General features: G+C 34.9%; 2 protein-coding genes across 2 annotated transcripts; one reads left to right on the top strand and one right to left on the bottom strand.

The window, feature by feature from the left end:
- Positions 1–1092: 1092 nt before the first annotated feature.
- Positions 1093–10280, bottom strand: LOC118268716 (aryl hydrocarbon receptor nuclear translocator-like protein 2). The gene is given in 2 exon segments (XM_035583316.2): positions 1093–8455; positions 8457–10280. Coding segments are annotated over 2 exon segments (1587 nt in total). The 5' UTR covers positions 9990–10280; the 3' UTR covers positions 1093–8401.
- An 848-nt stretch (positions 10281–11128) lies between these two features.
- On the top strand, positions 11129–20098 carry LOC118269203 (serine protease persephone). The gene is made up of 10 exons (XM_035584194.2): positions 11129–11492; positions 11917–11992; positions 12253–12347; positions 12786–12830; positions 13318–13409; positions 15699–15808; positions 16287–16430; positions 17241–17356; positions 18098–18255; positions 19620–20098. The coding sequence occupies exons 1-10, from the start codon at positions 11432–11434 to the stop codon at positions 19785–19787; spliced, it is 1065 nt and encodes a 354-aa protein (XP_035440087.2). The 5' UTR covers positions 11129–11431; the 3' UTR covers positions 19788–20098.
- The last annotated feature ends 2093 nt before the right edge of the window (positions 20099–22191 follow it).

The raw sequence follows: 22191 nt of genomic DNA, 5'->3' as shown, positions 1-22191 counted from the left end.
CTGCCTGAAACTCCAAAGTCCAAAGAGATGCCGTAAATAGCAAACTAGTACCTATACCTATAAAGACAAAGACAAGATTCCGTTACTGATTGCTCCCATGTTCAGGGTTTAATTTAACATAATTATTGAAGAATAGGGATTTATAATTTGGTATAGGTATGATTAATATAATTCGGTTAGGTAATAAATTGTGGACATAATTATAAATTACCTCATGCGTTACGTGCGTCCTACCTTCCTCAACGCCCAATGCATGCCTACCCGTCGCTAAGGTCATTGACCGACGAAGTTCATGGGGATTTCGACGAATGCACGAAGGGAACCTAAACAGAACACGACGAATGTTTAATATAGATAGCGCCACTGGTGCGAGAAGGACTAAAAACTGGGCATAAGAGAACGCTAGACGGATACTTTCTTGTCACGAACTCACAACCTGGCAACGACCGTTTATTTTATATTTAAGACTAGCGACCCGCCCCAGCTTCGCACGGGTCCAATGGTGATATCTTATGCATGTATTATGCATATAAACCTTACTTTTGAATCACTCTATCTATTAAAAAAACCGCATCAAAATCCGTTGCGTAGTTTTAAAGATTTAAACATACAAAGGGACATAGGGACAGAGAAAGCGACTTGGTTTTATACTATGTTAGTGATTTGATACAATTAACGTTTTGGTTGGGAGGAAGATGTTGCCATCATTATAACACTTTTATGTACCAACTTTAAATTGTATAGAGCTTAATATTCTCGTTCAAGTTGTGATAGTTGAAACTTGTTATATCCTGCTTGAATTATCTCTTCTTTGTATGATATAAAACAGCAATAGGGTGAAATGTCGATGAACAGCAAAAACATTTTTTTTTTAACGGGACGCTAGTATTTCCTCCTGTGTCGTTGGTGCATTTACAAACACACAAAGACGTTGCACGGCCAATTGCCCAGCCGCCGCGCCAACCATGCAGTCTGAAGTTTATCGGACTGAAGTAAATCCAATTGACTAAAAGCAAGTAGGGTAGGTAATGTCTAATATAGACACATAAACACACATAAATGATGAGGTATTGTTTTAAATAAAACACAAAGTTGTTTTCTTCATTTTTATTACATCAAGTAATATCAATGTAACATTAATTCATTCTTACACAAAAACAAGTAAAGGTTACTCAGTGTAAAACGCACCCCATCACAAGAATTTTGTTCAAGATAACAGACAAAGGTGGTTATATCTCAACTAAATTTAAATAGAATCGAAACGCGTTATGTACAACAGATAAAGAACGTAGGTACTAATCTTCAGCAAGTTGGGTGATTATATTTACAATGAATAAGTCCAACCATCATAGGTAGGTACAACATTTGGGATGCATTCCTCAGATCAAAGCACAGACAATATCTTCCTTTCTCTTATCATACGTAAGTCTGAATAATTCGTTTTAGGTACACTTGACTTCATTCAAAATTTCCAATAGTTCATTCTATCTAGTATGTCACAACCCTTATAGCCATTCATTTTAACTCTAACTACATTAAAATTTATTTACAAAGAACCTACGCAAAATAACGTAAACCCACCAGCGGCTACAAGCGAAATTAACATGTAGGTACACTAAAGTATAACAGCACTAGTGCGTCATGATAACATTTTGTGATATTGATAACTATAAGAAATAGGTCATTTTAAAATTCAACGTTGTAATGACCGAAGTTTTTACAATATAATTTATAAAGGAATACACTTATAATTTAACAGAGAACTCGGATAATGTTTACCAAACATGTTTTAGATGATTTTATGACCCTATTTCACCAACAGTATATCAATCAACCCTATCTTTTCACTACAATTAAGTTATTCAATATACAACTCGTTTGAACACACTAGAACTTTAACTAATTTCTCATTAAAGACCAATAGCTGCAGTTTACCCAACTTACAAACATTCTAATATTCGTAGTCACTAAATCATCCATACATTTTGTAGATAACTATATTGAATATGAACAGTCGGTTTATTTAAATGAATAGCGACATACTAAATGTACCCATGGAACAGGTACTTCTATAACGTCATAATGCAAGTGATTATGAATTTCTATATACAAACTCGTGTGTATGCTTAATTCATTTGAATCTGACCCTTTGGTACTTTTAATTGGACAAACAAATTATCTACATTAGAATTAAATCACTAGACATCGTTGTACACAAATGTGTATTACTTGAAATCATTATTCAGCAAATATCAATTATTTTGAAACGTACAAAGTTACATCAATAATGTATTCGTATAATGCCCTGAAACCTTATACTACCTACTAGTATATACATATTATTTCAACAATCTACCTCATACGCAACTAATTATGTATTATAGGTATACAGATAAATATATAAGTTAGAGGCCGTGGATAATAAATTCAATATACCGTATAATACTAATTTATATTCCCTACAGTACACAGAGATGTGTACTTGTAAAAAAGTCAGACTTCCTTTTGAAATGCACCCTTCAAAGAGGAGATCGTGATACAATTTGGTAGCAAGACAGAATACCTGTTTAGATACAAAAATACAGAGTGCAGTAATGTAATTTGTAACGAGTTGTTTCTACGTGTACATTGAATAAAACTGCATATCAGACAGCAAGCGAATATGCACGCCAGAGATGTAACTACTGTGATTGGTAACCCGTGGCAACGAACTGGGTATGGCAACCCTTCTCTAAAGTGAAGGAAAAGGAACATCTTCCTCTTAATTTGAGGGGCTTCCAACAGTCAGCGGTACATGGCATTTAACCACAGCCTTGGCACAGATATGCCACGGGTAAACGCGTAAACCCCAACATTTATGGGCGACAAGAATGTAAGGTCTTTTAAATAAACCTACATTAGCATTAACTCCTCTTCTTTTAGTCAATACAGCCTGTTGTCCGATAAAGGTACCAAGAAATCGGTATAGGTTTAATTATGTGGTGCCCCTAACTTAGGACTTCTTTCCTGAATCAGACAACAGCATTTATGATGTTTGATAGTATTTCTCTTGACTATCAAAACAGACGGTTGTTTTACTTTCCTTACTGTACTTTAGCTTTTTTAAAGTATTTCACACGAGTAGAGCGGGGTGCATACTGCCATACCACATCAATCATCAATGATTATACAATACGTACATAGAAAAATTTAATACCTCACTAAAATATAACTAAGTATGTAATTGTATGGTAGGTATACCTAAACATGTCGAAGTATGTAAACTTACCCTATCTTTAGCTTACTTTTAATTTGGTTTGACAACGGGAGTACCTAATTATGAAATGTAAAACATTTATTGTAGGCGCATTATTTACATTAACTTAACTAACTATTATGAAAATGATTATTTTGAACTAACATTATTATGAAATTGCAGAGACATGGAAAAAACTTAGACACACAGTCTACAATCTAAATGTAGGTTCTGTTGATTTAAACATAGGTAGCTGGAATTAGCTAAAACTATTACGTATACACATAAAATTATTTAATAGTCACCTATTATAACTTCAAACTACCATACATTATTGTTTAGGTACTCTATGGAATATAAGAATGATTTTTTCTAAACAAGTTTTACAAAAAAAAAGTATAAGGTTAAGCAAAAAATCGAACTGTACATTTAATTAATAGTTAGCAACTATGTCATTTCGAAATCATTAACTGGCTACGATATTTTAAAACATTAAAACATCGATACAACAGACATTTAGATCACCTAACGTTTATTCAATGACAACAACTTTATAATCTATATTATTATAGTTATGAATGAAAAAGAAAACACCTTGAGTCAATCTTATTTATATACATTAAATTAGACAACTACCAAAATGTATGCATTATGTAGGTACCAAAGTATGTACACGCGAAATGCCAAGAGGCAGAGGCAGGTAGCTAATCAATGGATCATATAACAAGCTCGAATTAGTTCGAGGAAATCACGAATGACGCCACTCTTCATCTATGTCATGTTATTAATTTCTGCGGACTTTTGAACAACCGATTTCAGTTAAGTTCATCCAGTCATAGAACGGTATTATAATACATCTCTTTAAACCTTCATTGACTGTACACACGTACGTTGATCATATTTAATTCTGAATAGCCTTCAAATGTATTGAACACGCTTAAATCCTCCTCATCGTTTACACAACTGCTTCTACCTACTTCTTGCGTTACTCCCTAAGTTGATTCAGTTGGCAATAACATTGGCAAAAATCTTTTATTGATTAGTTACGTTCTAGTAAGGTAAAATTAATATTTCATCCCTGTACCTATCATTAGACGACCAACCTTCATTCCGGTTCCTATGTTCCTATCTATAAAATACATTCAAATACTTGGTCATTACCGTAACGTAACATCGCTCTATCGATCCACAACCCTACAATTTATAAATTTCTTCACAATTATGTAAACAGTACCCTGCTTGAGGCGTAACTTGTATCCTATTGAAACCTGTATTGTCGATGTGTTCTATTCTGACGGACCACTGAACTTGGAGCTACAAACTTGAATATTTCTATATTATTCCTATTTTTATATTAAAAAAAAAAAAACTATCAATGAACGAAAAATAACTGTATAGTTAGCTGCACTTAATGAAATGTAGGCATTGTTGTAAGCCAAACACAATACTTCTTCCCTTAATCTCCAAAAAATCTATAAAATCGTCTCCGAGGGACATCTATCATCAGTATCCAAACTCTGGTTGATATAGATTTTAGTACATTACTAACATAGAATGATTTAATTTTTCATGATTGATACGTTTTACCAGTCTCTTTGTAAACTTTTTAACAAAACTCTTCTTCTTGCATCGCCAACCACATGTTTGAAACAGTTCAGGGTTATTAAATCCCAAAATAATTTACAGAAAATGTTTGTTCTATTAATGATTTCATCCGACACACTTTTTACTGTACTTTCATTTTAAAGTGGTGCCGTTTCTTTATTTCTTTAGCTCTAACGTTTGAGTTTTTTTCTAGATATTTTTACTAGTTGAAGGGACTGCAAAGGTCCAATATTTTAGGAATGGACATTTATATGAAATACTGTATGTACACAGAAAGCGTGTGACATACCTAAATGTAAATGTTATTTCATTATCGTGTCATAATTATGTTAAGATATATTAATATAATAAGAGATGTTAATAATAGTAAACAAACAATTGTTAATATCGGAAAAAAAACAAATAACTTGTAACAAAAACAAAATCAATTTAACATTTAATATTAAAAAAGGTACAGTAAGTATTTAAAGTTAATTGGCGATAATTTTAATATCATTATTTAGCTAGGTACTATTCGTACGTTTTGGCACACTTAAACGTAGTTAGTTTATCATCAATTTTGTTTTTGTCCTAATTATGTGGATGGCATAATAGTTTCCAATTCTAACAAATGGCCGGTCACATGTCACATAGTTACGTCTTCCAAATTTTAACCTATGTTATGCCAGATTAACTATCAACAATTTATAAAAACAAGTATAAATACAAAAGCCGATCAGTGGACGACAAAATGTGGCTAATTTATTATAGGAGTCACCGAGTCACTTACTGCCGACATTAATAGCCTATCCAAATCCAAAAAATTTTTAATTGAGATCGATTTTTGACTTCAAGTAGTTAGTTATGAAGTCATGTTTTTTTAGAGTTTCAGTACCCTTAGTACGAGAGTAATTGATACGAGAGCGTGTTCGGCGCTCTGATTGGCCGGTTTGAATAAACCAACCAATGAGAGTGCCGAACGCGCTCTCGTTTAGTTTAGAGTTTTAGAGTTCTATTAAAAACCTAGATCGGTCCAAAGATTTTGGATTAAGATCGGTCATCTATCTCGACTTTTAAGTTCTTGCCAAAAACATATCAGCAAGGTATTTTCGCAATGCGCACAGCAAACAAAAATTAAACATTAGTGACAAACATTTTAGTTTTTAAACGGACAGATCACTGTTATGATGCTTGTAACCTAACATTTTTTTTTTATAGAACAAGCCGGTAAACTAGTCGACGGACCTGATGGCAAGCAATCACCGCCTCTCATGGACACTTGAAACACCAGAGGCGTTACAAGTGCGTTGCCGGCCTGTTGGGCGTTAGAAATTTGGAAGGGAAGATTGGGAAGGAGGGTAATTGGGCCTCCGGTAACCTCGCTCACACAACGACAAATTGTAAACTCCTTATAACTTTGGTAAATACTTTGAACAAACAACTTACAGTTAGCAAAAATGTTGTAACTAAAGCAATAAGTTGTTGTATTTACATAACTTTTGCCTATTAAGTAGGACAGGTAAAGTCAATAAGGGCATACGAGTTGCCCTTGGCCCTTGATGAAACTCATCGATCGATCCTCAATGCTGCACTAAGCGAGAACACGGGTACAATACCGGCTAGCTTTGGTGACTAATTTTAGTAGGTTAAAAAAGAGATCGCTGTATCCACAGACATCACAAAAAATATTTTTTAAAGTTTATAATACTTATGTAGAGACTTCAGACCGATATTTTTTGCATTAGAAGAAATCTGTGATAACCCCACTGCAGCTACACTTTTTGACTCACAACTCGCACCAAAATGCCATAAATATACGGAGTTTAATCTAGGCCTTGTACAATTTGAAAAATATAATATCAAATAAGTCCCATGACAAAAGAAATCCCCGATCTATCTGATTATAATTGACCTTCGCAAATATGCTTTGCTTTTATGTCAGGTTTACTGTTATCAATTTGAAATAAATTGCTGTTATTGAATTTATGAAGCAGTTCTCGGGAGGTTTGTTTATAAGTACGAGTAAACAATTAAAATTTAAGTGATTCGACCAATCTCTTGATTCTTACGTGTGTAATACCAAAATCGAAACTAATCGAGAGTACAGTAAATTATGAGGTTTTAAACAAAAAAAATATCAGATTTGATAATTTGTCATTTGTAATCTGTCATTCTGTCTAATTTTTAGTCAGTAGTTTTTAATTCAATATCAACAACCTTCAGGGCACATAGTTGCCAAATGCAACCGGCAATATTTTCAGTAGGCCCACACTGCTACACAACGATATGTAGGTAAATAAGCCACAAATTGACATCATAACAATCACCAGATGTACAAACACCTTAGATAGATGGTCCAACACAATTCGGAACATCATATTTCAAGAAAACTTTGGAACGATGAAGTACCGGTTTATTTAAATCCTTCTTCATCTTATTTTGTTTTGTAAGCTAAGGTATTTATTTAATATCAACAAGAACACCTATCAAGACGGAAGAAATTGTTAATGGATGAACAGATATATGTACCTATAATATAGGTACATGTAGACGCACTGGAGCCAGGCACTATTCACAATAGACATTTATCTAACATTACAAGAATTTTAAACATTTACAGTGAACGTTTTGAAGTAACAACATCGGTAGTCGACATATGACCATATAGGTTGGTAGTGCAGTGCACCTGCGCGTTTGCCGAGTACGCGTTCGTTTAGTTTATCCAGGTTGTATTTTACCTACATGTTACACGATACAATAATTAGATAATAGCAATTAACTTTCAACAAAAACAAAACCTTATTGAGCTTTTCCCCTTCTGGTCCCTCAGAGAATATTTCATACTGACGCCACCACCCGCCACAAGCATTTACATAATAAATTGATTTTGGGGTTATTAGATAACTACATTCAAATCTATGCTACAGAACTCGATCTCTAGTTCGCTTAACAATTTTTTTGGATAATCACCATGTTAATAGAAATTATAATCCATTGCCGAGTAGCTATTTACCTAATGGTGCAATTTTTCAATGAACACAAAAGTAGTTTATTTTCGAACATTTGTAAAGTCTGCATTTTCAATCAAGTTGGTACGACAATATTACATATAATAATAATAGATTTCTAATGATAAATCACTAAGCTAATTGTAGCCCAGTTTCCCAATCACTATCAACACTATTATTAAGTACCCATAGGAACAGTGAATTACCAACAACCAGGTATGAACCTGAACTTCAGAATATGCAATGAATGGAAATTCTATTTTTCTTGTTTAGCTGTTGTGTAAAATACCTACACTATTAACAGGTCATTCTGTTCTGTATTACTTGTTTTAGTTAATTGCCTCAGCGGGCACAGTCTTTCAGGATTTTATATAATAATAACCTTTAGTCAATGAAGTCTGCCCACACAGTGGGACTTACCCATGCTCAGTCCGCTGCATCAATGTCCACTTACTATTACAACTACACTATCAAAGTTTTAATTCTGAAACATTTGGTCAAATATACCATCTACTTCAATTTGAAAACTTAACTAACAATCTTAGGAACAGACATCACAAAGCTTATTCACCAGTTACAGATCTACTTCATTCACATCCCGCAGTCCACTGTGTCTCTTCAAGTAACTATTCACTAGTGTCACCACAATCCACCTTCCTCCTTTTCCTTGAGTCGAACCTCACTCCTGTCTCCTGAACTACTTTTTCACTGTTTTGAATTGCACAAATTATATTTTCTTTAGAAGGAGGTACTAGTTGCAGCTCATCTATGTTCTCATTAACTGACGGCTCAACAAGATGCATTACAATGCGTTCTAAACGTTTAGGATGTTCTACTGGTACATCATCATTGGCTGCTTGTTCAGCTTGCTGTTTCTCTACATCAATTATAACAGAATATTTTCTTTTCATTTCTTCCATCATTCGACATCCATAATCTTCTCCAATAACACTGTTGACACAAACAAAACTCTGTACTTTCTTTGTGGCTCTATCTATTTCTAAAAATCCTCGTGTTCTCATATATATAAAATGTCCAGAACGTGACATTAATCGGTAGTAAGATTCACCAAATTCTCTACTTTCATCATACATTTGGCGTAACACACAAATGACCCAGCGGACATCATCTTTATGCATAAATACAAAAGCCGATGTTCCAGTTACTTCTTCCGTCATGTAGCCAATAGCTAATGATATACTCTGGTCACACTGTACTATGCGGCCATCAATCAAATGTCTCGTCCAGTACTCAGAATAAGCTGTTGGGGGCAGAATCCGTGCCGGCATAGAACTAGACAATACATGAATCATGCCAATGAAAACTACATCATTTCCACTGGATGAAAATGTTCTGTTTGTTCTAACTCTTTGCCTTCTAATGATTTGCTCGTCTTGTACACCATTAGATGTTGCTTTGTCAGAGCGTCTCAAAATGCCATCTATGCGGCACCGCTCGTATCTTGCAGGATCCGAACGAGCACCAGCCCTCATGATGCGGATATGGAAATCATGATGGTGTTCAAATAGTCTGCTGTCACAGCTTGTTTGGAGTTCTTGGGGATAGATATGATGGCGAAGAGTTTCCTTATCATCTGGATGAACATAAGTATACATGTCTTGGCCAAGGAGATCTATATGACAATATCCCAATTTTTCTTGAACATTGGGGGATACGATGAACAAACGGCCGCGGCATGTGACACCAAACATAACACCGCCAAACAGGTCAAAAAACTTCAAGAATGAAGAAGACCATGTCTCGATGTGGCCACATTTGATTGTATCACCGAACACATGCTCGTTGCGGAGCTTGTTGGCGGCGAGTCTCAACACACTCGTCTTATCAACTTTGCGTTGCGAGTGCACTATGTCAGACAACAAGGACATTATCAGACCTATTTGGGTGTTATATTGACTCCGACGTTGTTTTTCCGCTATAATACGGGATTCCCGGTCACTAGCTTTGGCTGTAGGCATACCAGGAGATTGGGAATCAGAAGAAGAATCACCGCTATGGGTAGCTTGGATCTCATAACCCATCGTCGGCGCTGGCACACCCACTGTTAAGCCAAAGTCCGACGGCGGGGCACGTAAGCCTATCTGGCTCGCCATAGTGGAATGCATTCCAAGATGAGTACTTGGTCCACCTGAAGATGTCATATTCCTGCGACTGATATTGCTGCTCGCAATACTACGTCCTTGTTGGTATCATTACAATCCAATAACCTTACGTAGATAATGAAATCGTAAATATACGCTTAAAAACATGTTGTCCACTGTATTCCACTATTGTTATTTATAAGTTAGTATTCACTTTCACTTCACAACAAAATATAAGTTCTGCTGAAGCACAAGTTAAGTATTTGTTGTAGTTCCGACTTTGTATATGTACGATTCAATTGGACTTGGATTACGGACTATCAATCACAATCACAACAGGCGACTCAGTATTGCCACTATTTGACACATTCCATCATAAAAATGTTGCAAACGAAATAATAAACTAAGTTAAAAACTAAATAACACAAGGTCTTTTTATATTTTTAGTCGAATTAAAACGATTTACATTTAAATAAAATTCAAAAATTTAAAAAATAACTCACCAAAATATTTTTTTAAGAAAATCTGTGTTCAAAATGAAACATGTACTTTAAAATTACATCTGCCGTGTCTAGTTTTATATATATTTGTTATTCTAATAAAAGCAATACAAACAAAAAAAATCTTGTCCATTTATTTTTATACGTAAATTAAGTGATAAACACATTCAATATTCCAAACTTCTGCACAGTAACAATAATAGTCTAAAAACAAGAAATTGTAAAAGTGATGAATCTATTGACATTACAATTAATATTTTTTGTACAGAGTTAGTAAAAAGCCATCCAACCTTTTTTATAATGGCAACTATAACTTGGAATGTCAACAGATGCCAAAACTTTAGGATGTCAATTTGACATCAAAACGTCAATGTCAAAAAATTAAATCAAGTATAGGAGCCGTTCACATTATACTCAATTTTCCGGAAATGGATTGAATTGGATTGGCACGGGCCGTGCCGGACGGCCCGTGGTGCCGTGCTTAACTTATTATTTACGATCAATATTAAAATTCAAATAATGTGGTATAGTATGTTAAATGTGTTGAGTTGGACACAAAAACCGATGCAAACTCATTTAATTACCTTAGAATTTTTCACAAGAGCCTCTAGATTTTCAATCATGCGACAGTTATTTGTGCTAGCAAATCTGCCGGACGTGAATAATGTGAACGGAGCCTTTATTTGTTGGGTTACGTCAATTTACGTTTTGGTTTAACATTGGCAAAATTGGCACCGTACAAAGTTGTAGCTTAGTACTTCACGTTTGACCGGTTGTATTTAAAAAATAATTAATGTAATCTGTTTTTTTAGTATCGTACAATTAAGTAATAAATATAGTAATTTTATTTAAGCGTGAAACGTTCAGAATTATGTTTTAAAACTATTATATTTTGTATAAGGAAAAGTGGTATTTCAAAAAAGTAAACCGGTTTTCAACTTTGAAGAAGATTGTTTGTGCCAGCGCGAAGATAATATTTTTAGTCTAAGATTAAAACTAACAATGTGGAAGTTACTGACTGTTTTAAATATATTATTGCTAAACTTTGTGATCTCAGAAGATGGTAAGAACCTATTTTTTGCTTATTATTTGTTCGTTTTTAAAGTGGGGTACATATATGCACATAAAGTAGGTATCTTCATTTCGTTACGCTAATGATCTGATATTGTGTACATCATAAGTGTGTATACTTTTTTTACAGAGCAATTTTTCTATAAATAATCTTCATACTCATTTAAATGTAGGTGTGAATTGCAATAGCTCTGTATCAAATTTTAATTAGGAAAACAAATAGATTGCTGTTGTACTAATATTTTTATTAAAATACAGTATATAAATTATTGTATTTGAAATAACAAAGCTGGAAAATGTGTACAATCACATGTTTAATGATGTGCCATTAAAAGTTAGTTGGGAGTGTGTTCAATTATGTATTTAATGAGGTGACAATTGATTTCATGCTATGTAATAAATTATTACTTGCACAGTGGGTGAGACCTGCACATCAAATCAGTCACTGGAAGGTGTTTGCATGCAAGTTTCTAAATGTGAAGCAGCCATTTTGTGAGTCCTACAGAACTATTATCTCTTATAACTTTATAACTCAACAAAAATATTTAACAAATAATATATTCTATCAACAAAACAACATACGATAAATCTTATAAATTTAATACATAATTTATAGATCTGTGCTAAATTTCATCAAAATTATTTACATTAGTCGAAATGGCCCTTTAGATTCTTTTTTGGTTGATCGAATACATTATTCCTTATAAATGTATTAGATAAAGTGTTTAAATAAAACCTCCCTATGTTTCCAGAGCAATAACAAACAAGAGATTTCATGAATTTAGAAGATGTGGTTTTAGTGGTTTCGAAGAAGTGGTATGTTGTCCTCGGACTTCAACAAAATTTGGTGAGATTTATGCTGTACTAGCTGACCTAGCACACTTTGTACCGCCTCAATCATTTTTTTCTCTCCTTTTATATCTTCCCTGGACTTCCACAAATAATTCAAGACCAAAATTGCTAAATTGGTCCAGCCATTCTCGAGTATTAGTAAGACGAATGAACAGCAATTGATTTTTATATTATGCTGTATTAGCTGATGCTCATAGTTCCACTCATGTGGATAACGGCTTCATTTTCTAAAATAAAAGTAGCCTAAGTTACTCATTAGTACATAAGCTACTTGCCAATAAAAGTCCCATCAAAACGGTCCAGCCATTTTAGAGATTAGCTGGAACAGACAGTCACGAAATTTAAAAATTTCTACTATAAATAATCAAGAGAGTTTGATCCTTACAATATTGGCATCAGAGCTGAATATTTTATTGATCTGTTTATTTTACAGGAGGAGATGATACAAGGATAAGAGCAGAAAGAATTGCTGATAGAGGTGAGGCCTGTAAAGTACTGAAATTATTTATTTAGCATCATTTCTATGATACATAATATGTACATTGTACATATATGATTATTATTATTACGAGTCATGGTCTTCCCACTACATGGCAAAGGCCTAATGTATTGTACATTCTTATCACCATTCGTATCACCTTCAGAATATAATTATACAAAAAATAAACTAGATTTGTTTAAAAAAAGGGTAGATTTATCTAAAGAACTTAAATATCTGTTTTTATTCTTTGATTTAAAGTTATAAAGGTTTTTGTATGGTATAAACCAGTAAACAAGCAGACGGATCACCTGATAGTAAGCAATCGCCGTCGCCCATGGACATCCAAAACACCAGAGGCGTTACAAGTGCGTTGCCGGCCTTTTGGGGTCGGTTTTCTGTGACACTGTGGTATCACTCCGGTCGAGCCAGCTCATCATATAATAACATGGCTCTTTCACACTTAAATGTGCTCATTTTTTTCTAGAATGCCAGAAAATCAAAGATAACAGCATACCACCATTGGATTTACATATTTTGGGTGGTGAAGCTGCATCATTGGGGGAATTCCCACATATGGTAAGTAAACATATTCTTCTTATTTCCTTATACGTTTTTTTAATTAATAGAATCTTGCATAGTTATTATATTGCTGTGTATATAGGTAATTACTAACTCATCCTTACATAAAAGAACTTGTTTCTTATAAAAATTATACAATAATTCTAATTGGAAATAATAGTGATGCCTCACGCCTGTACCATTGCCATTCGGGTTTTTTTTTTATGATGAACAGTTCTATGAACCAACTTGTTATGACTCATTTCTGTTTATTTCGTTTTAATTAATTGTGGTAGTGTTAATGTGGGGTTTCATTACTTTACTTGACATTTATTGTGATAGTTACCTGTTTAAATGTATGTTGATTTTGTACTTTCCTTGTTTATTTATCAATTATTTTATATATCACACTAATATTATAAATGTGAAAGTTTGTTTGTATGGATTCTTTCTCCGTTTCTGTGTCGATCATGCTGAAACTATTGAACGAATTTTGATGAAATTTGGCACACAGACTGTGTAAGAGTTGACTTGGATGATAGGATACTTTGTATCCTACGAGGACGCGGTTAAAGTCGATGACAGAAGCTAGTTGAATTATAAATACAACGTTTTGTTAATGACTTGTAAATACCTACTACCTACCAATTTAATTGAATAAACAATTATAAAACCTAAATGGTTTTCAATAGTATTCAGGTATCGTTCCAATAGGTACCTACCCGTTTTCATTGGTTAGTATTTTAGGCAACAGTGGACGTCTCTCGGCTAATGATGATGATATACAAAATCGTGGGCAAAATCTAGAGATGAAAATAAAATGCGGTCACATTACTATAAGTAACGTATTATTAGAACTCGAAACGGGATATTTACCATGTTTTTCTATTTTTATGAGTTTCCGATATTTCGTCACTGTTCCAAGCGCAATGATCACGGATGAACTCAGTGACCATGTCAGTTTAAAAACTTATAAGTAACGTAAGTGAAGCGGATAAGACTTTTGAAATCCGTAAGTTAGGTACATTATTACTCGATTAACATAATTATGTTTGTATCTTTTTATTATCTGCCAGTCAAAGTTCATGGCGCGATAGTCTGTTCGCACTGCGCTGCTGTTTTTGTTTATTAAACCTCGTTTGCAATGTACCTAACTATTATGTAGGCATGTAACTAGTAACCACTAGCCTGCAACTTCGCGCAATCCCTTTTTTCCCGTTCGAAATCGATTTAGCCGTTCTTGAGTTATAATTAGTGTAAACAACTCAATTTTCTTTTTCTTTTATATGTATAGATAGGTATAGCAAACAGCAAACACAATCATTGGAGATATCGACTTAAATCATAAATATACTTATGCCCGAATACTCAAACACTAGTCAATTTTAAGATGCTCTCAAGAGTAGTTTTGTCATTATCAATTCTTTATAAAATGGAAAAGATAGCATGATATTTAAGTACAACTTAAAATTGAGTAAGTAGCATTTGAGTATTCGGGCGTTAGGTAATTTATATATTTCTAATTTGAGTTTTTTAATAGGTTCTATGCTTACGTACGAATTTTGGACGTAGGAATGACAAATATGACGATATCTAAAACATACCTACTGAGCGCCTGTTTCACCACCTTCATATAAGTGCCTGATAAAGTTAGGTGACATATAGTGCATACAAATGACATTGTTAATTTAAAGTTATCAGATACATAGCGGCTATCCAGACATTGTGAAACAAGTCTTAAATAACAAATTAAATAGGTGTCAATCTTCAATATAGGTGCTAACATTTTATTCAAGCGATTTTGACCTCTATTGCGTAGGTACCCATAAGGTAAATGACCACCGTTAATATTGTTTGACATTTAAAGCTCTTAGAATAAATACCTACTGCATGAGTTGAGAGTTATTAGCTTATGTTGTCAATAAATCAATAAACTACATTTTTACGGTTCCATTCCCAAAAGATAAAAATGAGCTTGAAATAAAAACAGTGCTTTTCTACTAGAGATGTGCTATGGTATAAATTATATAGCAGCATATATATACATTATTACATCTTCAAGCTATTACGTACATATAAAAACTATGTGAACGTTTCAACCGATAGGTACTAAGCTATGTATCGGCACGAATAAGATGTGCAACTCGAGTACCTACGCGATGTATCGATATTAGAGAAACCATCCATAGCACGCATCTGTAGCACACATCAACCTCTTAGTTAAACCCATTTCCACCAGTGCATTAACTTATGATTTATTTTTGACAAATAAACTATTTTTATTGTTTTTTTTTTTTTTTATTTCAGGTGGCCCTGGGATACGACCGAGGGAATGGCTATGAGTTTGACTGTGGCGGTTCAGTGCTGTCACGCACTTACGTCCTGAGCGCTGCACATTGCGTAGATACTTTAGATAGGTAAATTCGTTTTCATAGGTGTCCCCACAACACTAGAGTTAGTTTTTTTTTATGGTATAAGTCGGTAAACGAGCAGACAGATCACCCGATGGTAAGCAATCGCCGCCTACGGACACCAGAAACACCAGAGGCGTTACAAGTGCGTTGCCAGCCTTTTGGAGGTTGGCCTTCGGTAACCTCACTCACACAACGAAACACAACGCAAGCGTTGTTTCACGTCGATTTTCTGTGAGGCCGTGGTATCACTCCGGTCTAGCCGGTTCATTTGTGCCGATATAATGGCTCTCCTACACTTGAATTTATTATTATTTATCGGCTTGCCTACTACTCATGTAATTGTTTGACGAGGAGCTCGATAGCACGAACTCGAGACGATAACATAATAATTAATTTAGTATGGCTCACGAAAGATATAATAAAACTAGAGAAGTTATAATAGCATTGCTAATGAATATAATTTATAATCTTGATATTTCAGGATACAACCGTCCATAATTCGCGGAGGCGTTATAGAAATCGGCGGTAATCAGTTCAATCCAGAGACCGATGACAGAATAGCCGAAATAATATTAAATCCAAGATATACTAGAAGGGAAAAATATCACGATCTAGCTTTATTAAGGTAAGTGTTTTTTAAGAACATTACCTACTAAATAAACACATATCGATTTAATGTTTTACATCAAAACGTCGCTTTGTAGTCATATCTCGTTATTGGATTTTAAACTTTATTGTTTGTTTATAGAATTTAAAATAATAAAAGGTATGAATATATTATTATTACATTCTGCGTTCTCATGCCTGTACAATGGGCATTTAGGAAAACATGTTTGTGTGTTTTGTTATTCCTATCAATGTGTACTTGTGTAGATACCTGTCTTTATTACTTATTTATATTATTTGTTTTATTATTATTTATTGGCATATCATTAATGGCTATATTGGTGATGAGCTCCCACTTACCTACCAATTGTGTTCGTAAGCAGGTTTTAACATACAAAACTTGTAGCTTCAAAATCATGTTCCATACTCTTCGGATATATAAAATAATAAAATCATTTAATCAAAATAAAAGTACCCCTAACGGACAAGCATGCATGAAAAGACTGAAGACTGTTGATGAAGCGAAAGAAGTGTGTAAGAACCGTGGCAATTGGCGTTCCATTGTCTCTGCCTACCCCCATGGGAGACAGGCGTAAGGTTATGTATGTATGTATGTTGAATCAGAATAATTGATTTGTCTAATCTAATCTATTTGATTGAACAGTGTCCTACATAAATACAACAGGTAACGAAGTGGAACCATAGACTCTTTTTTAAATATTTGTAAGAAAATAAATTTATAAATTAATTAAAATTGATCACTATGCTGTAGTAATAATAGTTACTTAGGTACATACAAGAGAATTCTTAAAAATATATTTATTTTCAGATTGGAAACGCCTTTGCAGTTCTCCAGTACCTTAAATGCAGTTTGCTTGGAGACAAGTGAGGAAGATCCTAGAGTGCCCCTCACTATTACTGGATGGGGGAAAACTAGTAATACAAGTAAGTGAAGTTGATTTTTCGGCTTTTCGAAAATTGTGCCCGGTACATGCCAATAGGCTCACCCCCTGGGACTTTATCACATATGGTGAAAAGTGGGTGTACATTGTATAACGGCGTTACGTGTCGTAATGAGCACCTCTGCCTACTCATTCGGCGATAAACTTGTTGCTTTTTTTTTAGTAGGTCTGTCAACGTGGTTGCTATTAGCGGAGTATTTGTCGACGGTTGAATTCTTAATAATTCTATTATCATTTACAAGCATCATCTTTTGAAAGACTCCGTGCTACTACTGAGAAATTTTCGAAAAACCGAAAAAAGCCCAGTAATACTTTGCCCGACCCGGGAATCGAACTCGACCAACGAAGCAGTGAACCTAAAGTAACACCTAAGGTAAACATACATACATACATAACGTCACGTCTTTTTATCCCCGAAGGGATAGGCAGAGGTGCACATTACGGCAATAATGCCGCTATACAATGTACACCCACTTTTCACCATTTCTGTTATAAGTCCCATGTAATAGGGGTGAGCCTATTGCCATATCCTGGACACAATTCCAGACTCCGTGCTACTACCGAGAAATTTTCGAAAATCCGAAAAAAGCCCAGTAATACTTTGCCCGACCCGGGAATCGAACCCGAGACCCCTTGTTCGGCAGTCGCACTTGCGACCACTCGACCAACGAGGCAGTCAAAGTAAACCTAATATGTATTAATAAAAGCTATTGTATAATTACAGGAGACACAAGGAGTAACTTGCTATTAAAAACGAATGTGACTACTGTCGGTCGCAATAAATGTAACGAAAATTACACCGGTTGGCGGAAACTGCCGTCGGGAATATCCCCCGACCAAATGTGCGCGGGGGATCCAGAAGGCTTGAAGGACACGTGTCAGGTAACTATTACACGTTTTATTTACATACTTACTTATACAATGTGATAGGGGCGGGACTTCTAACCCGTTAAGGCTGAGTACTACATCTAATTTTATCGACAAAAAAGAAATATGAAAATATTGAAAAATAGCGATTTTTTCGCTAAAAATAATTTTTTTCTCACCAAAACATTATCAAACATATGAGAAACGTAATGAATTAGTTAGCCAAGGTTATTAGCTACCGTTTGTCGTTTTTTTTTTGTTTTTGTTTCTACGACGCATACAACCTTTGATATCACATAAAGTATCAAGTGCGCCGTAATAGTCATAATTTTGAGGGGGAGGGGGTTCAACCCCCTATATTATTATTTTAGTCGATAAAATAAGACATACTCAGCCTTAACGGGTTAGAAGTCTCACCCCTATAACATTGTATTTTTTATTTATCTTTTCTTAAGGGCAAGTAAAGGTTTTGCCTATAATAAAATGTCTTTCCTACATTAGGAAAGTAATAATAAGTGTTATGTCCATGGCAATCCGATTACAGAAAGGCCATACAAATCTTGAAGGAAAGTGCTCTATTGTAATAAACTATGTCATTGGAAAACACTTTTCGACAAATAAACAGGAAGATTAACTTAGTCTTTAGAGCTACAAACACATTTACTGCCGCACTCAGAGGCATTTAATGATTACTTAATCTATTCCTTGGTAACGATTTTGTATTAAAACAACTACTAAGGACTGGATTAAGTAACCATTAAATGACTCTGAGTACATAATAACGTAAATTAATTGACTGGGAAACGAGACCTTATTTACCAAAGAACACCGGTAAACTTTCATAGTAAATTTGGCCAATATTTGCCGATATCCTTTTCTATAAACTAACTGTGATATACAAGCTATATATCAATACATGCAATATATCGCCTTAGATCGCAGGTATCATATTGCCATAATCCATAGAAATTACGGCAAACCCCCAATTTTAAGAGGAGACCTTTCGACAGTGGTAATTTACCCGATAATAATGGTGGATGTATTTTTTTATTATTTATTTATGAAACAAGCCGGTAGTCGAGCATACGTATTACCTGATGGTAAGCAATCGCCGCCGCCCATGGACACTTGAAACACCAGAGGCGTTACAAGTGCGTTGCCGGCTTTTTGGGAGTTAGGAATTTAAGGGTTGTTGTTCGGGAATTGGGGATGGGAAAGATTGGGAAGGGGGGAATTGGGCCTCCGGTAACCTCACTCACACAACGCAAGCGTTGTTTCACGTCGGTTTTCTGTGAGGCCGTGGTATCACTCCGGTCGAGTCGATTCGTGCCGAAGCATGGCTCTTCCACACTTATATGTAATGTAATGTATGTCGACAGGGCGACTCTGGGGGGCCGCTACAGAGTTTGGGCTCGGATGGGATGAGCCGTTTGGTGGGTGTGACGTCATTCGGTCGCGGCTGCGGGTCCCCCGTGCCCGGCGTCTACACGCGAGTCAGCCGCTACCTCGACTGGATAGAAAGCATTGTCTGGCCTAACGCACAATAAACACTCACACTTCTAATAGAGATGACGACATATTTTTCCAGTATATTTTGCCGATGATAAATGTTTTCTTTATGAAATAATCTCACTTGTTTGTTCTTTTAACATATAACGATGACTCAGCGCTTTTCGCTCCTGAATTAAGTACCTACATTTGTTTTTACTATTTTTTGTCTAATATTCTTTTCATTATCTAATTGACGCGTAATAAAGATTTAAAATTTTCATACAATGTCGTCATCCCTATTGACGTGGTCGTTATAAACTATCAAGCTACTTTCAATTTATTTATCTAAATAAAAGACTGAAAATAATTATGCTTTTATTTACTGGGTGCTTATAACTTGACCTTTCTCCAAACAATTTTGTTCGCGTTTGTACTTAGTAGCAGACTAAATTAAATGCGTATTATCATGATGTAGTTGTAAACTATAGTCCGCACTTGGCATGTACTGAGAGGTTAACCTTTTGAACGCCAATGGCATGAATAGATGTCATGCGCAAGCGTGCCCTGTGCGCCACCGGCATCTATAGATGCCAAGAAACAGATCACAGAGAAAAACAAAATAAACACATTAAATCATTACTTTCACGTGTTTTATTGATGTATCTTAAGAACTGAATACCCAGTTATTACATAATTGTACACAGTGAACAAAATTGCAGTATAGTTATTCTAATATTTGATTGATAAAAACAACTTAAATATCGGCTAAAAAAGCATGTTCTCTCGCGCCAATGGCATGCCTACTAGTGATGTAGTGTAATTCAAGTAATATTAAAACTTCACCTAAATGACTCGCTTATTTTTTGTAATAACTATTAAAAAGTATATATATAACCTTAGTCTCTGAGAAAAAAGGTAAATATACTATATTTTAAACTGAAAAATTCTTGGGTATAATAGCATATCTTTATATATATAATTCTTCTGTACGTGTTTATGTCACTGAACTTCTCTTAAACGACTGGATTGATTTTGATGATTTTTTTGTGTGTGTTCAAGGGGATCTGAGAATGGTTTACATTCACAATTTTGTCCGCTGGACAATGTTTTTTTTTAATTAATTTTTAATTTATTTGTAGTTGTTGATTTTGGAATGTTTTATATTGGATCCGACAAATGTTCAAATTAAAGACGTGTAGACAGGACAACGTCTGTCGGGTCCGCTAGTTTACTATATTTTCAATATTATCGACATTCCCTTTTCGCCAATCATGCGCATCCCTAGCATACTACCGATATGCAATCCCTTCTGCGCCATTGACATGTATAGATGTCGGACTCGTGACGTCGTAAGCGCATGCCGTGTTTTTAAATGCGGGGAAGTTGCAAAAAATATTTTATCGAGTACCTACATTATAATTGCAAAAATGGCGAGTAAGTTAATTCTAATTTAATGTCAGATGTTTTAATAGTAAGTACGAGTACAGTCTAGGGTAAATATATAGATACAAGTAGGTATGATGTAAGTTTATATGTACTCATATAAAGACGACTCATTTTAATATGACGAGTTTAAATAATTAGGTATATACTTAGTGCACAACTTTGGTAGGTATATAGATTTATAATGTCATTCTCTTAATAATTATGCTATGTTACCTACTGCTTAATTATTTAAGTTTCATTTAAATTTCGGTACCTGGTTAAATAGTTTATTTCGTGTTTTTGTCACATATTTGTGTCGTTGGCGCTCAGGGACAGTTTTCGCTTGTCACGTATTTGTGACCCTGACGAAAATGAAAATAAAATTGATTATCGATGAAGTTTTGGAATCCCTATTTTTTTCGTAGGTATTTGCGGTGAATTTGTGGCCTGGCGTTGAGGGCAAGTTCATGCGTTTTTGCTCTGGCGTTCAAAAGGTTAATAAGATCGGTTGCTGTTTATGACCGATTCCTTAGTCATATCTAGTAAAAATAAATATGATATTTATTTTGCAAATTAGTTACAAGATAACACTTTTACACGTCAATCTCTAAAATCTTCATCTATGTAGTTAGACGAGGCCGGCATTTCGGACTAATCTGAGAATAAATGCCGAAACAAACTCAGAGGTGATAGTCTCTTTTAAAGTCCAGACAATCAAATAAAGAATAGGTCCCTCTCGCACTGCTCAGTGATCGGCCATTCTGACACAATTGTAATAGCAGACATAGGCCAGCCGTACACGGACGGCTTCAAGCAGTTATAACCGACTGCTTGAAGCCGCGACTGCGCGATGAACTATAGCCATTCATTCGCTGCCGACACGACTGCTCGAGCAGTCGCGACCGCTTCAAGCCGTCAACTGCACGATGAAATTCCATCGTGCCGTCGACCGCTCGCGAGCAGTTGCGAGGCATACACGGACTGCTCGAGCCGTTGACTGCTCTAGAGCAGTCGACAGCTCTCCGACTTCCCTTC

This window comes from Spodoptera frugiperda, chromosome 2, assembly GCF_023101765.2.
Source record: "Spodoptera frugiperda isolate SF20-4 chromosome 2, AGI-APGP_CSIRO_Sfru_2.0, whole genome shotgun sequence".
NCBI lineage: Eukaryota > Metazoa > Arthropoda > Insecta > Lepidoptera > Noctuidae > Spodoptera > Spodoptera frugiperda.
This window is presented reverse-complemented; position numbering and strand designations above follow the sequence as displayed.